This window comes from Lytechinus variegatus, chromosome 1, assembly GCF_018143015.1.
Source record: "Lytechinus variegatus isolate NC3 chromosome 1, Lvar_3.0, whole genome shotgun sequence".
Classification (NCBI taxonomy): domain Eukaryota; kingdom Metazoa; phylum Echinodermata; class Echinoidea; order Temnopleuroida; family Toxopneustidae; genus Lytechinus; species Lytechinus variegatus.
The window spans coordinates 56,216,647-56,231,794 of record NC_054740.1 but is presented as its reverse complement, the minus strand read 5'-3'; the positions used below and the strand labels follow the sequence as shown (position 1 = coordinate 56,231,794).

General features: G+C 36.1%; 1 protein-coding gene across 1 annotated transcript in view; it reads left to right on the top strand.

Annotated features, from left to right (window-relative positions):
* The window catches only part of LOC121417637 (N-acetylneuraminate 9-O-acetyltransferase-like), a 36,806-nt gene extending 22,184 nt beyond the window's left edge, over nt 1–14,622 (top strand). The window contains exons 11-21 of the mRNA XM_041611377.1: nt 693–983; nt 2,054–2,162; nt 4,004–4,093; nt 4,879–4,998; nt 6,568–6,724; nt 7,653–7,732; nt 8,340–8,444; nt 8,916–9,056; nt 11,157–11,234; nt 12,055–12,147; nt 14,045–14,622. Coding sequence (XP_041467311.1) covers nt 693–983; nt 2,054–2,162; nt 4,004–4,093; nt 4,879–4,998; nt 6,568–6,724; nt 7,653–7,732; nt 8,340–8,444; nt 8,916–9,056; nt 11,157–11,234; nt 12,055–12,147; nt 14,045–14,311 — 1,531 coding nt within the window. The 3' untranslated portion in view covers nt 14,312–14,622. The remainder of the gene's footprint in view (nt 1–692; nt 984–2,053; nt 2,163–4,003; nt 4,094–4,878; nt 4,999–6,567; nt 6,725–7,652; nt 7,733–8,339; nt 8,445–8,915; nt 9,057–11,156; nt 11,235–12,054; nt 12,148–14,044) is intronic.
* Nucleotides 14,623–15,148: the final 526 nt, after the last annotated feature.

Here is a 15,148-nt window from a genome sequence, read left to right as displayed (position 1 = left end):
AATTCTCATGTATATGTTTCTTTAGTTTCTTTGTTTTTATATAGCCCACTTTACATCGGGATGAACCTTCTCTTAAATACATGGACATAAAATGCCTCGTAACTTCTGAGGGTTTCCATGGCGAAGAAGAATAGTGTAGTAGTAGGTTTCACGGTACACCATGTATCTTACATGGGCAAGTTTTGGTCCTGAAAAGAACCACCCAATTTCGACGTTTCGACAAGTGTGTTCTTGTCGTCCTGAGGAGAATGAGATTGGGTGGTCCTTTTCAGGACCAATACTTGCCCGAGTAAGATACATTGTGTACCGTGAAATCTACTACACTATAAAATGTCTCCCTGTGTTTTCTTATAAACGATGTGCTCAAAGAAAAAAATCCTCTTGTGATCCTACGGAAGAGGGAAAAAAACAGAAAAAAATCAAAGCGTGAAAGATTAAGTCCATTGTTTATTATTCCATGTATACAGAATTAAGTTGTTGGACAGGTGTATTTTGTATGATAAACATGAATTTCAGGAAAGTGTCTGGTGTTCATAGTTCTTCCATTTAAAAATCCTGTGGTTGATTCAACCCACCCCCATGCCTGGCCAATTTAGGGATAAATGCCATTTTAAAACACCTATAGTTCTTTGTGACACAGCTTGCCATGTCAAATTATCAAATATTTCTCATATATTTCTCTTCTACCCCAGCTTCTTTCTTGCCATATTCTTCAAAATCCAGTCCAATCGTCGACAACGGATGACCAAATCCCCTACTCACAATCATGTGGATACCGAAGCGGCCAATCACATCAGTTCTAATGATGCGACAACCAATCACGTCACAACCAATAACGTAACAGGCAATCAGATTTCTCCTGCTCCTTCAAACACCAAGGAGAAGACCAAGGAGAAACCACATTGGGTTGATACTGCTTACAATTGCACAAGCTGCCTGGCTAGATACGGTTTGGTTATGCTTTATGTCTACTTGTGTGATAGGTAAGAGTATTTCCATATTGGATTATCATCCGTAGTCCAATAAAGCTGTATACCTTTGTGTTGAATAACAATTATTTTGACTTAAATTGGGAATTTGACGAAAAAAAATTATCATGACATGAACTATTTCATCATTTCGTGGAGCATTGTGGCCCAGTGGATTAGTCTTCTGACTTTGAAACAGAGGGTCGTGGGTTGAATCCTGGCCATGGCGTAATTTCCTTCAGCAAGAAATGTATCCACATTGTGCTGCACTCAACCCAGGTGAGGTGAATTGGGTACTCAGCAGGATTAATTCCTTGAATGCATGAACGCTGAAAGGCAGCTCGAGCTAAAGCTGGGGTAATAATAATAATAACGCGCCTTGGAATAGAATATTTCTAGATAGATGGTGCTATATAAATGCCTATAATTATTATTATCATTTATGGCAGAGAATGTTAGTAGTCTCAGTGAATGTTATTCTTTTTCTTACCATGAATATTAGTGTTTGTGATAGCACACTTTCTTTTGTCGTGTGGTTTACATGTAGGTCATATGATGAACACAGCATTTTATAAAGAAATAGTGCACATGCCTCATATATAAATAATTAGATTTATGACCAGTTGGATTTCCATTTCTGATATTGAATTAATTTCATCTTCTCATGAACAAAGGTTGTATGTATCATGTATGGCATAATGTGCAGTATATTGTCCACCACTTCATTGTACCGGTAATTTAGTATTAACATATTATATTTCATGATTTGTGGAGCACTTTGTGGAGCGTTATGGCCCAGTGAATTAGTCTTCGGACTTTGAAACAGAGGGTCATGGGTTCGAATCCCAGCCATGGCGTAATTTCCTTCGGCAAGAAATTTATCAACATTGTGTCGCACTCGACCCAGGTGAGGTAAATGGGTACCCGGTAGGATTTATTCCTTGAACGCTTTAGCGCCTTTTAATATGGCGACTCAGCTACAGCCGGGGTAATAATATGATACCAAGTATCAAAGCGCTATATAAATGGACATATTATTATTTATTATTATTTAAATTGATGGTTTTTTGTTTTGTTTGTTTTAGGACGGACTTGTTTCCCAAGAAGCAGAAGTATTACTCAAGCTTTTACTTCTTCTTTTCGCTCTTCTTAGCTTTTGCCATATCACTCTTTTTTCATGAAAATACAAAGAAGGTATGTATATTCTATCATATCATATGTGTATAAGGGCTGGGTCATAACGTTTATTTGAAAAACATTTAAGCGCTACTAATAAAAGCATGTTTAAGGCTAACCTGCAGGAGTTTGAAAATAGCCTTCAACAACTGTTGTTGAAAATTTTACACTTAACATATTTGCAACCATGAAATGGTGATCTATTTTCCATTTTTTTACTTGAAATTATTTTGATTTTGTTGGAAGCTATCAAGAAAATGAAGAATATTCACTTCTTTCTTGGCACACACAGTCAGCATCATGAAAGTCTAGGTGTGGGACTACAATAATGCTATTATATTGATCAAATGGTCCGATGTGTTTATATTTATTTTCTTGATAGTGAGATTAATTCATATTTCCATTATTCCATTGCAAGTATAGTCAGACCTCTCTCTTATCTGGACACCTTTGCACCAGCACCAATCTGGATAAGGGATTTATCTGGATCTGGGAGACCCAATATTAAATACACGCAGCTGCCTTCCTGATGCTACATGTAATCTATTGTAGTGGGCATACACAGACAGTATTTCACTGCTGTCAGTGCAAATTATAGGTGGTATATTTACAGAAATGATATCGAATTGGTGGCCAAAACTCTTGGATAATTTACCTGCTGAAATGATGTAGGTATACATTGACATTGATCATACCTCGCATGAAAGAGAATGACTCTATGAAACTATGTTTTACAGTTGATCATTGCAGCTTCACAAAGTCGGCCATTGTTATACTGACTGTAGGCTCAAACATGATAGATGGCGCTATCCGCTTTTAGGACTAGTGCTAGTTATAGCGAGTCATGTCTTGTTGTTTTTTCCCCGAAAAAAAGAGAATGTGATGAAATGGCTTGATGGAAAATTATCCTGTCTAAGTTTTTTCAGTGATTTTGGTAATTTATTTTCAATGAAAAATGTGGTTTTAGGTAGACTATATTGGAAAATATATGTAATCAAAGTGAATTCGCGAAGAAATTTTGAGTTTAGATTGATATCTCATTTCTCAATGCACGTACTACATTGAAAAAAAAATCAGGGCAAGTGTGCATGCAGATATCCAAATAATAGAGAGATCCGGATAAGGGAGGCCGGATAAGAGAGGTCAGACCCTATAGTGAAATAGTTTTTCTTTCCTTTTCTACATTTTTTCTTGGTCAGGAAGCTCCTGAGGGGGCCACGGCCTCCCAAGCCCCTCCTCCTATCAGTAAGGAAGAGGAAGAGACGAATGTAATTGTACACTTTTCAATGTATTCTTAACCCTTTGAACACGAAAAGCCGGAATACTGGCTTCACCAAGAACACGCATATATATATATATATGAAAAGCCGGAATACTGCCTTCAAGTCACGTGACTCGAAAAGCAAGGGTTTCAGATGTCTAGGTGACCTTTAAAAAGTGACGTCATCTTGGAAAAAAAATCAGTTTATAATTTCATCTTTAAATGGTTTTCATTTGTAAGGTTTTTAGCTTTAAAAAATTGCCAAATTATATTACCCTACCAAGGAGCCTCTTGCTATAATACACGGCGAGTGGAATACGGACTATGCGTAAGCTATTGGTGAATTGTACTTCTATCAAAGTAGTTATTTTGAGACAAAAATTTGAGATTATCGTTAGTACGGGAAGCTACAGAACATCTGAGTAAGGTGCCGCTGGCATGGCCAAGCTCGAATCGTGAGAATAATAGATTATTTATTTCAAATGTCATTTATATCTCCATTTTGCCGATATCTTGATATCTGCAAATAATTCAGGGTGAGGGTCACCACCGTCCCAAATGATTCAGGGTTCAAATGGGTTAATCTTTTTTTTTTCAGCCAGCCATCTTAAATCTTAACCAGACTACAGAATGGAAAGGATGGATGCAGTTATGTATCTTGAGCTATCACTATCTAGGTGCTAGTAAGGTAGGTTAACCCACTGACTACTGAAGTTTGTCTATTTCTCTTTACATGAAAACCCCGTATCATTAGTTGATCCTGCCACTTCTCTTGCCCTTTGAATGGATAGGTTGCATTTTGCACAGGAAATATCTGAAGTGATATCTACTTAAACATTTTGAAATTTACACAATCTTGTAGATAATGCTGGTAGGTTTCACAAGCTGTAAATTACAAGCAAAATCTACTAGAAATTTACAGGCAGTAGCTGGGATAAACTTTGGCCTCTTTCTGAAGTCCTTTGGAATGCATGCTTAAATTTTGGTGCAAGAGTATTTGGGATATAGCGTGAAGAAATGAATATATCACAGTTATTTAACTAATCAGTATGATTATGTATGCACCTTTGAACAGTATCTGATATAGATTAGATTGAACAGATTAATTTATTTTCCGTCGACAAAATACAAACATTATAGAGTCAAATATTGACAATTTTCAATAAAACATAAGAGTATGATAATGAAAATAATATTCAGTATTTAAATCAGGGATGTATCAATTGAAGAAGAATGAATATGACTTCACTATTTAAATAAAAAATGAAGTAACAAAACGAGGAGGCTTGCCTAAAAATAAATGCTTGTAAAAGAGGCGGCCCCGCTCGAATTAGATTCAACGTACAGAATACTATGTACAATCATGGCTGCTTATTATGTATTCTACAATACATTATTCATCAAGTAAGACACTGTCCTCGAAGGGGTGTCCTCCATTAATGATAATATATTTTGTGTTTATTTATCTATCAGGTAGTTCCTATTTATATGCATCTTCGTTTGATTGTTGCGTCGTACCTCTTCATGACGGCGTATGGTCAATTCTGTGCCTCCTGGGATAAAAACAAGTTCGGTCTTGCGAGAGTCTGTAACGTAAGTAGCCGATGGGTGATTTCAAGTCTGATGTTGGTCTTGGTGTTGACATTGGGATTGTTTCCCCTAGCTCGAAAATGTATTCATAGTTTGTAAAACTGATCCAAATCACATTATTGACATCTCAACAACTAGTGAGTGACTTTTCGGGACCATCTTTATTTTATGTTTGGTGTAATAATCGTGTAATAATTGACCTAACACCAACACCAAAAGGTCAACACTGAAATTGAAATCACCCAAGTATTTTGCAATTTTTGTCCTTTCATTCAAATGGGGGGTTGCGAGACACTTACAATTGATCGCAAGTCAATTGTAAGTTGAAATGTTATTTATTAAAACGATAGACCAGGCAATATCTGTTATATTATATAGTCTATGTGGATTTGCCATCAGAGATTACCTTCATCTCCTGGCTCCAACCCGAAATTCTTGCTATAGCTCTGATCCTTCTACGTCATGATAGATAAAAATTGGAAAATACATCAAGCGCGTTCTTCATGCAACCGACTAGCGTGTACATCAAAGAAACTACCTGATTACGCATCTTGTAAGCTGCGAGTGACGTCACCTTAGTGAATATAACGCCGCTATTGACAATACGACGCAGTTATATTCACTGAGATGACGTCAAAACCTAGAATGTAACAAATGCGATCCTCGCAGCTATGGTCACGTGATGGCGTATTGACCTATAATAACCTATGTAATATTAAAGCTTATCCCATGTTAAAGAGCTATGCACTAGGTTGTGAAAAGTAATACCAGAAAATGAAATCTAAATTTTTGCCTGTTTTCATAGATCAGACAGCAGGGGGAGGGGGGGGGGTAATTGATATTTATTTTGGTGTTCTTTCTATGTTTTCTAACATTCACTATTGGCTGTATTACCTTGAGAAAGAAGTTTAAATCCCCACGTAGGACTATTTAAACCTGCATGCACACTAAATATGATCCAGTTGCATGGTGGCTATCGGTGCACACTTGAGACAATATGCAACCTTTTGTTCTTATTTTTATGCACTGAAGGAAACCCAGAAATTGGTGTTGTACCCTCATGGGCCCCCTTCTCATAAAACTTGTTATAATATCAAATTTGCAATAACAGTTTAAAACTACTGAAATCCTTCAGTCTTGTTGGCTGATAGTAAATTTAATATACAAATTGTGGATTGTGAGGCTTTTATGAACCACAATACAGGTGTTGGCTTGTGGTTATGTAACTTGTCATTCAATCCGAGTTACTTGAGTTTGATTATCAGCTTTGGCAAGTTTTCCTTCAGCGAGAAATTTACCCACATTGTGCTGCACTCAACCCAGGTGAGGTGAATGGGGACCTGGGAGGATGATATTCCTCGAATGCCAGAGCGCCTGTTGGCAGCAGGCTAAATCCGAGTTATAATAATAAAGAATAACATTATTGTAATGTACAGTTGAGTGTATACATATAGAAAATTGCACAATATAAATGTAGAATTATCGATTATTAGTATTAAACCTTATCCTTATCTGTGAATTCAGGCCTTTATGTTTCTGTATTTTGTTCCTTTCCATCTCGTCCAATTGCAGGTAATATTCCGTATGAATCTGATGGTATTCTTCCTCTGTCTTGTGATGAATAGACAGTATCAGCTCTATTACTTTGTCCCTCTGGTCAGCTTCTGGTTTCTTGTCATCTATGCAACAATGGCCGTCTTTCCAAGAGTTACAAGACAAACCGCAGAAGGTAAACAGTTCTTATCGCCATTTTTGTCTTGTCTAAACGAAGTTCGGCAGAGACCTAGTAGTAATCACTTTTCCTGCTGGTCTGTCAGTCTGTTGTTTTTGTTTAACTTGCTGTTATTTAATGTATTTCATCATCAGTTGTGTTCATACTTCGTACAAATGATCCTTGGGTAATACCACATTTATAGTAATGAAGATGATGAGGTCAAAGTTCGTCAAGGGGTCAAAAGGTCAAATGATTAAACATGTCTTCATTTCATTATGTTTATATAAATTTTGTTTAAACTTTGAACAAATGATCATTAGGTATTGCCACACATATACCTACGAAGCTTGCATCAAAGCCCATCTTGGGGTCAGAAGGTCATTTTGCAGGTTATATGATCACGAAATCAGGCTAGACTCGTGGTTCGTGAAGCGCCTTGTTTTTCTTTGTGGAGGTATACATTAGTTAAAACATAAACAACCTTGTAAAGAGGCGAAGCATTTACATATATCTCTGCCCTATTCCCTGTATTGATAAAGGATTTGAATTCGAATGGAATTTGCCTAAAGGAAGCAGGGCAAGGAAAGGGGGAGCGGCAGTTTATAAAGATGTATATAATGAATGCCAAACACCATGTAAACGTCAAGATAGTGTGTGCTAAATAAGTGCACTTTTGTGTTCAAGCATGAAGTCACACTTAACATTTTGTAAAACGACCACCATTTCTAAACAGCCTCTCACTTTGAAAACTCTTCTTCTTCTTCTCCTTCCTCCTCTTTGTTATCATCTTCGTCATTGTTGTCACTTATTTCCTCTTCTTCTTTCTGTTTGTCGTCATCATTGTCTTCCTCCTCCTCCAATTTCTCCTTCTCCTTACCCTCCTTATTATTCTTGACATACATCAAGCAGCAAAAAGTCTCTTTTATTTTTTAATCTCTTGCAGAAAACACAAGACATTATCTTTATATGGGGGCTAAACTTTTGGTGCTATTCATCATCATCACATGCCTATCATTTTCACAGGTAAGATGCCATAAAAGCATGAGTCAGTAAGACTGAAATTACTGGAACAGAGTCGCACCAAATGCAGACACACACCATGATTGGTAACGCGCAATTTGATGGTTGGATACGCGGAAGTGCACATCCCATGCGCATAATCTGATCAATGTGGTGATGTTCTCTGTACCGATCCCGACTGGGAATTTAAGTGCGACTCTATGTCACACTTAAATCTTTGTGAAACGATGTTTGGATTGTCACGATTATAGCGAAGTGGGGGTTAGATCATGTTTTGTGGCTAGTAAGTATTTTTATTTTGTTGAGATTTTGGGGTAATGTTGCTGTTCGGTGCAGTTTGAGGAAAAATATGTTTTCCATGATTTTCCGTTTGAAAAGCCATTTTCAAAAGGCTGCTTCCATGAATTCTGTGAAATCGCAGAAAATCACTGTGTCGCTACATAATAGCGGGTATTATCGGCAACAAGAGGAATGTTATCAGTGTGGCAAAAAAAGCGATGATTAACAAGACTAGTGATTAAGACGTTATCGATAACAACAGCCCTAATTTATATGCATGTGTATTACTATTATTGCTCCTTCAACTTTTTTCCACTCATTTTCTGATTAGGTAACGTTTAATCTGATGTTTGAATGGTGGCCTCTGAATCAACTTTTCTTCTGGCCAGGCACATCTATTTATGAATGGTGGTTTAGATGGAATCTTGATAAATATGTAAGTTTATTCTTTTGACTGTTACTCCTTGTTATTATCTGTGTATTATTTGTCTTGTATTTCTTTTGTACCACATGGTAGATCTCATGAATTGAATGATGACACCTGGTGATTTTAAAAAAAGTTTTTTTCTTAATTCATAAGGCATAGAGACCTTATGTTGATATGCATTTACTAAGAAATGCACCATTGTTATTATCATATATCACAAATTATGATGATGATGAATAAAAGAAGATGAAGGAGAAGAAGAAAAAGAAGGAGGAGGAGAAGAAGAAGAAGAAGAAGAAGAAGAAGGAGGAGGAGGAGAAAGAAGAAGAAGAATATCACAAATTATAAAGAAGGAGGAGGCGAAGAAGAAGAGTACTTGATGTATATATCAAAACTAATTATTGTGTTACTTATAATATCAATAACGGAGATTATCATAACGATCACTGCCCCTTTATCCTTTCATTTATCTGATTGTAGATTATTCCATATGGTATGTTCTTTGGTTACATTATGCTAGCTTCAAAAGCTTCTAACTTGGTGGATGATAGTCACGGTGGGGACCTCTTTTCTCCAACCAAAACCATTATTATTTACATCATAGCGGCAGCAGTCTTTCTAGTAAGTTATTGATCCTGTTTGGCCCAAATTCACAAAGGTGGTTTTGAAATCCCATGGTTGAATTCATGGTTAATGCAGATTTCCTGTATAAATTACCCTTAATTTAGCGCGTAATGGGTGCGTGTATAAAACATGTCCAATGCTGATTCGCGCTTTTGTCACCGTGCGCCAAATTGATGCCTGTTACCATGGTAAGATACGCTATTTTATTCATGACTCCACTGTTTGAAGAGTAGACTCATTATTCAAAACAGTGGACTCATGCATAAATAGCGCGGATAACCATGGCAACAGGCATCGATTTGGTGCACTGTGACAGAAGAGCGCATCAGCATTGGACATCTTTTCATACACGCAGTGAATAAACATAATTTATACAGAAAATCTGCATAAACCATGGACTCAATCGTGGGTTTTCAAAACAACCTTTGTGCATTCGGGCCTTTGTGTCTTAAATTAGATTACTATAGATTGTATACAGGGACAAACAGATTCTTGAAAACATGAGTTAAAACTCCTTAGTTTTCAACCTCTTTTCATGAGATTGAAAAAAATGTATATATTTAAGTAAAAATGAACAAAACACAAGATAACTCTTCAGATACCTAGGCATTCAAAATGTGACCTCAAAAGAGCTGAAATGTAGTGATTATATCTATGTAGTCCCAAACATACAATTCTGTGTGATCATTACTGATTGCTTTGGTGATTCCACAACTTTGTTATATAGATTCCATTTTGCAAAAACTTTTCGAGGATTTCTTTCACAATTCAATCTCATAAATAGATTCTATGATTACCAGGGGCGGTATTGTGAACATTGTCTTTTCTCCATATTTTATCTTATCTCAGAGATATGACAAAATCGGTATTCTGGTTGATGTCATAACTTTTGTCACAAAAATTGTCATAAATTTTGTCTCTTCTCTTGGAATGTAGCGCGCAGCAAAAATATGTGGCTTTAAATGCGCGTAATCCTTTTATACAAGCAAAAGATATGACAAAAGTTATGACAGGGGGGTAGCAGTCATAAATTTTGTCATATCTTTTAGTACCAAATACCCAGATACCCTGCCGACTGAATGTCAAGCAAATAATTATATTATTTAGATTAGATTGTGGTATTAGTTTCACTCATCTTCCTTAACAATTTTCAAAATTATTTTTTCATGCTACAATTAGTTAGGCCCTACATATTTATTCCTCCTTTTTTTCTCTGTTTTCCTTACTTTTCTACTTCTCTAAAATTCTTCACAGCTCCCTGTCTCTCTTTGTAATTAAGCGCATCAATATACGCGTAGTTGCGCGATGCCAGCAACTGTTTTGGGGATACGCCCTACCTGCCACGGGGCTTTCCTATTGGCTAGAAGGGCTCCAACTGGGAACTAACAATGATTTTGATTGGTTTGCTTCCGAAAAGATGGGTGGGAAATTTGAGAGATATGACAGGGAAAAGACAATGTTCAGAATGCTGATTTGTGACAATCATAGCGGTGTCACATCTCGGAGAGAAATGACAAAATTTATGACAAAAGTTATGACAGTGTTCCAGAATACCACCCCTGGTTTTTGGCTTTGAGACAAAGAACAAGCACGTCAACAAAGCTAAGATGTTTTTATTTTTTGCAAGAGCACTTGACTTTGTTTTTTCATCTAGCTAAAGTTAATCCTCTTTTAAAAAAACATCTAGCTGAACAAACAAAGTTAATCCACTATTAAAAAATTTGCAAAATAAGTTACGATTGACTTTTTGATAAAGTGATAAGTCATCACAATGATATTATGATGTCATTATATGTTCACTTAAGTTTTGACATCCCCCCCAGAATTGAAGTGTATTGCTCATACTGTCAGTCCATGTCTGGGGACTTTAAACAAAATGCAGCTGAGACTTTTGACACCATTTCTGAATGCAACATTCATCATGCTTTCAATGATAAATCTAAGTTTTACAAATATGTATAATATATTGGTTATAAATATGATAAGTTTTAATATAATATAACATTGATAATTCTTGGTTTTGTTTTTCTTGGTTGCACCTCATAAATGCTGCTTATCATTATAATCAACAAGCTTTTTTTTTTAAAATCTTTTCAGCTATACAGCTTCCATTTATACCAGTGTGACAGCAAGCCAGAATGTAATAATATTCATAGTTATATAAGTTTTATACCGGTAAGTCATCCTCTATTTATAAAATCCTCTTGCTTATTTCTTGTACATGGGGGAAGGGGAGGGGGGGGGGGGGTTGAGAAAGATGGAGAGAGAGAGGGAGAAAATGGAAAGAGAAAAAGGTGTCTTTACCCTTAAAATGGAGGGATGAAAGAAATAAAAACCTAGTGCTCACCTTTGAAAAGGTATAAATGAGAAATGGAGAAAGGATAAGGAAAAATATTTTAAAAAGAAGCTAGGGAGGTTAGAGGAAGTTAGAAATCGTATTCAACTTAAAAGGAAACCAAAACACTAAGAATAGAAGCAATCAAAATCGGTTATGAAATAAACAAGTTATGGATGTTTAAAAAGTCTTGTTGTACTTGCTATGGGGATCCTCAAATTGGCAAATGTGCTTCAAAATGGCTGATTTTGTGGACAACTCTCCATTTATTCTGTATGCAAATTTTCAGATTTTCCCCTTTGTTTTACATATTTTCTGCTCAGACGGAGGCAAGATGCAATTTGAAAGATAATGAGGAAAATCTGAAAATTTCAATGGAGGGTTGTCCACGAAATCAGCCATTTTGAAGCACGTTTGCCAATTTGAGGATCCCCATAGAAAGTACAAGAGTTTTCAAACTTCCATAACTTGCTTATTCTATATCCGATTTTAGATTGCTCCTTTTTTTTGTTCTTTCTGATAAGATAAATTTTCTCTACGTATTTTAGTTTCCTTGAAGCCTTTGGCTCTGATATCTTCCACAATATTTAGTTTTTTCATACCATTGAAGGATGCATGTAACGTCATATGTTATTTTTCAATGTTCACTGTCATTTGCAGGTTACGGCCTTTGTAATACTGCGCAACACCAGTGGTTACTTGCGGAGAAAATATAGTGTGTTTGCTGCATGGTTTGGTGAAATCTCTCTTGAGGTATGTAAACTCTTTGATACTCTCTAACCTTTCAGTGGAAAGATATTTCAGTGAACAGACATACCAGCGTTCAGATATTTTGGTGTACAGATAGTGTAAATACATATATTAAGGCGACCGCACACCTTACGATTGGTCTGCGACACGATTTGTGAATAATCTGAATGTAGTACAATTTGATGCTGATGATGAGACTTGGAATATCTTACTGAGTAATGTTCTAAATCATCTTTTGAATACCTATGTTCAAATCTGTGACTATGCTATCATCCTATCAATAAAAGTGAATTTAATATCTAGTCGTAATGACGTCATAGCAGTCCTACGATTTGCTAGGATTTGAAACTAATTTGGCCTTTACTCCAAAATAAAGGCTTGCCATCTTTCAAAATGGTTATATTAGTATTCTTTCAATTAATTTTAACCTCAAATGAAATGATATGTTCCATTCACATTTTCAGAAAATAAGCAAAATGCGATTTGTTCTAAAATCAGATCGCGAACAGTCGTAAGGTGTGCGGTAGCCTTTAAAGTGTACAGATATTTTAGTGTACAAACATTGTGGTGTGCAACTGATTTGATGGAGAGATGTTTTATTGCGTAGACACAGTCAGACTTGATACAAAGACATTTTTACACAAATTTTGCTTGCTGCAACTATGACACCGTTCTCATTACGCTTCTAAAACTAGTTTACTGGAAACTGATTTAGGAAACCAGTTTGGACGATCGCTTTGCTTAGCATTCCCACTAGATCACACGAAAGTGATTTTGTTGCTATGGAAATGCTCTCAGTTGGGTGACACGTGTCGCATGAAAATCGAAACCGCAGCGTAGGCATTCTACACCTGTTGTGTTGAGTAGCGCGCTCAAATATATGAAGATCGCTTCCTGAAGAACGGTTGTGTCCTCACTTACGCTAAAACTAGTTTAACTAGGCAAAGCGATCTTGAAAACGCGAGGTGGTTTTCTGAACCGGTTTGGAAGATCGCTTTGACCGTTCTCACTACACATTAAACTGGTTTCCAGTAAACTAGTTTCAGGAAGGTAGTGAGAACGGTGTCTACTTGGCCCGTATTCTGAACTCTGGCTTTATTAAAGTTCTGGGGGGTTCACAAAGATTAAAGTATGATTTAGTGTCGCACTTAAATACAGACGCGTATGTGAAATGCAACACGCAATCTTATTGATTAACACGCAGAAGTGCGCATCGTCTTGGCACGATCTGACCAATGCGGTCACGCCTTTTATAATGCACATAACTAGGCATTTATGTGCGACTCTAAGGTAAACTTAAATCTTTGTGAAATGCTCCCCTGGTCTAAAGTTATGGTTCTGTCTATGGAGAGCAAGATGTGACATAAATCTTAAACATCACAGGTTAAATTTATCAGCCTATTGTATATTCCTATCATTCGTAACAGTCGTGCTGTGGGTGCTCAAGCATGCAAATAGGGTATATTTAGATATATTTTGATGTATTTGTATTATTATGTATGTATTATTTTGATGTATTTATAGTTTGTGATTGAGTATTCTTTATTTCAATGCACTTATTGTTATTAAGAGTCTGATGACAATTTTTGTGTTTTTTAATTGAACATAATAAAAATAATTTAATTGAATTGAACTGAGGAACAATAACTGAAATAGTTATCTTTCTCATTTATATTTTATAAGCATGAGGAAATAACATAGTAAACATAAGAAACATCAAATGAATGAAATTGTAAATAACATTTTGTCACTTTTGGCTTCCCATAATTTTAGTACAGAGTTGTACCATGTTATAAGTTGGACGTCAGAATACAGGCCCTAGAGTTGAGCATTGAATTGCGATGATGTATATTCTAGTGTAAATATCATTATTCATGTTGCCTTTCTCTTTCCTCTTCAGCTATTCATTTCACAGTATCACATCTGGCTGGCCCAGGATACAAAAACCCTCCTCGTTCTCGTACCTGGTTACCCGACCCTTAACCTCATCGTCACCTCCTTCATCTTTGTCTGCGTTGCCTTGGAGATCAAAGACATCACGGGGACTCTCACATTAATCGCCATTCCGAACGAACCTAAGAAGCTCTATGTCCGTCTGGGTCTCTTCGCGCTCTTTCTTGCCTTTCTTCTCGCCTATACAACTCTTATAGGGGAAGCATCGACGTAGTGTGAACAGAGCTGGGATGTGGTTGTGTAGTAAGAAGTTACTATCACTTTGTCACATGCTTCTCCGCTATGCCAAAAATATATGAAATATAATCAATATATTATAATTGCCTTAGTTTCAATTTGCAATTCGATAATGTCAAAATAAGTGTAATTTAGATATATGTATATCGATGTACATGATAGTTTTAATTGAAATGCTGTTAGCTGTTGTCTTCAAAAAAGTTTTATCCCACATTTTTTCATGTATTTGTATACAAAGTTCTTTCAGCTTTACATGGTAAGCATTAGTGTGTTCTAGTTAACTTTGAAGCTAAGGGAGGAGAGACCTGCGGGTCATAGTGATTCAGTTTGCTTTTCGCCTCCCAGGCACAGGTGACGCCAAACAAATAATAATAATAATAAGTTAATTTGAATATTCAACAAGATATGACTGTATGTGTAGCAAGATAATGAAAATATATCAAGAATGGGAACATTGCAGTGAATGATTTCTCCATAGCTCTTTTTTATATCCTTGAAACCAGAAAGTCATACTTAAGACAAAGTGCATGGTGGGTTTATAAAATAGTCTTGGTAATCATGATCCAGATGTAAGGTCCAAGATCAATTCTTAAGGTTTTATCAGGTTTTTACCAGTATAAACTTCCCTTGAACAACAACAGTATAATAATATCCAATATAACAGCTACAGACAATGTTTGTCAAAATTGAATTTATCTGATAAAATCGGTCAAATTAATTTGAATTACAAATATTCCTATTTGCTGAAATACTTTATGAGATAATAAAGAGTCACTTTAAGAAAATATTACGTTACTTGCCAACTATATAATTA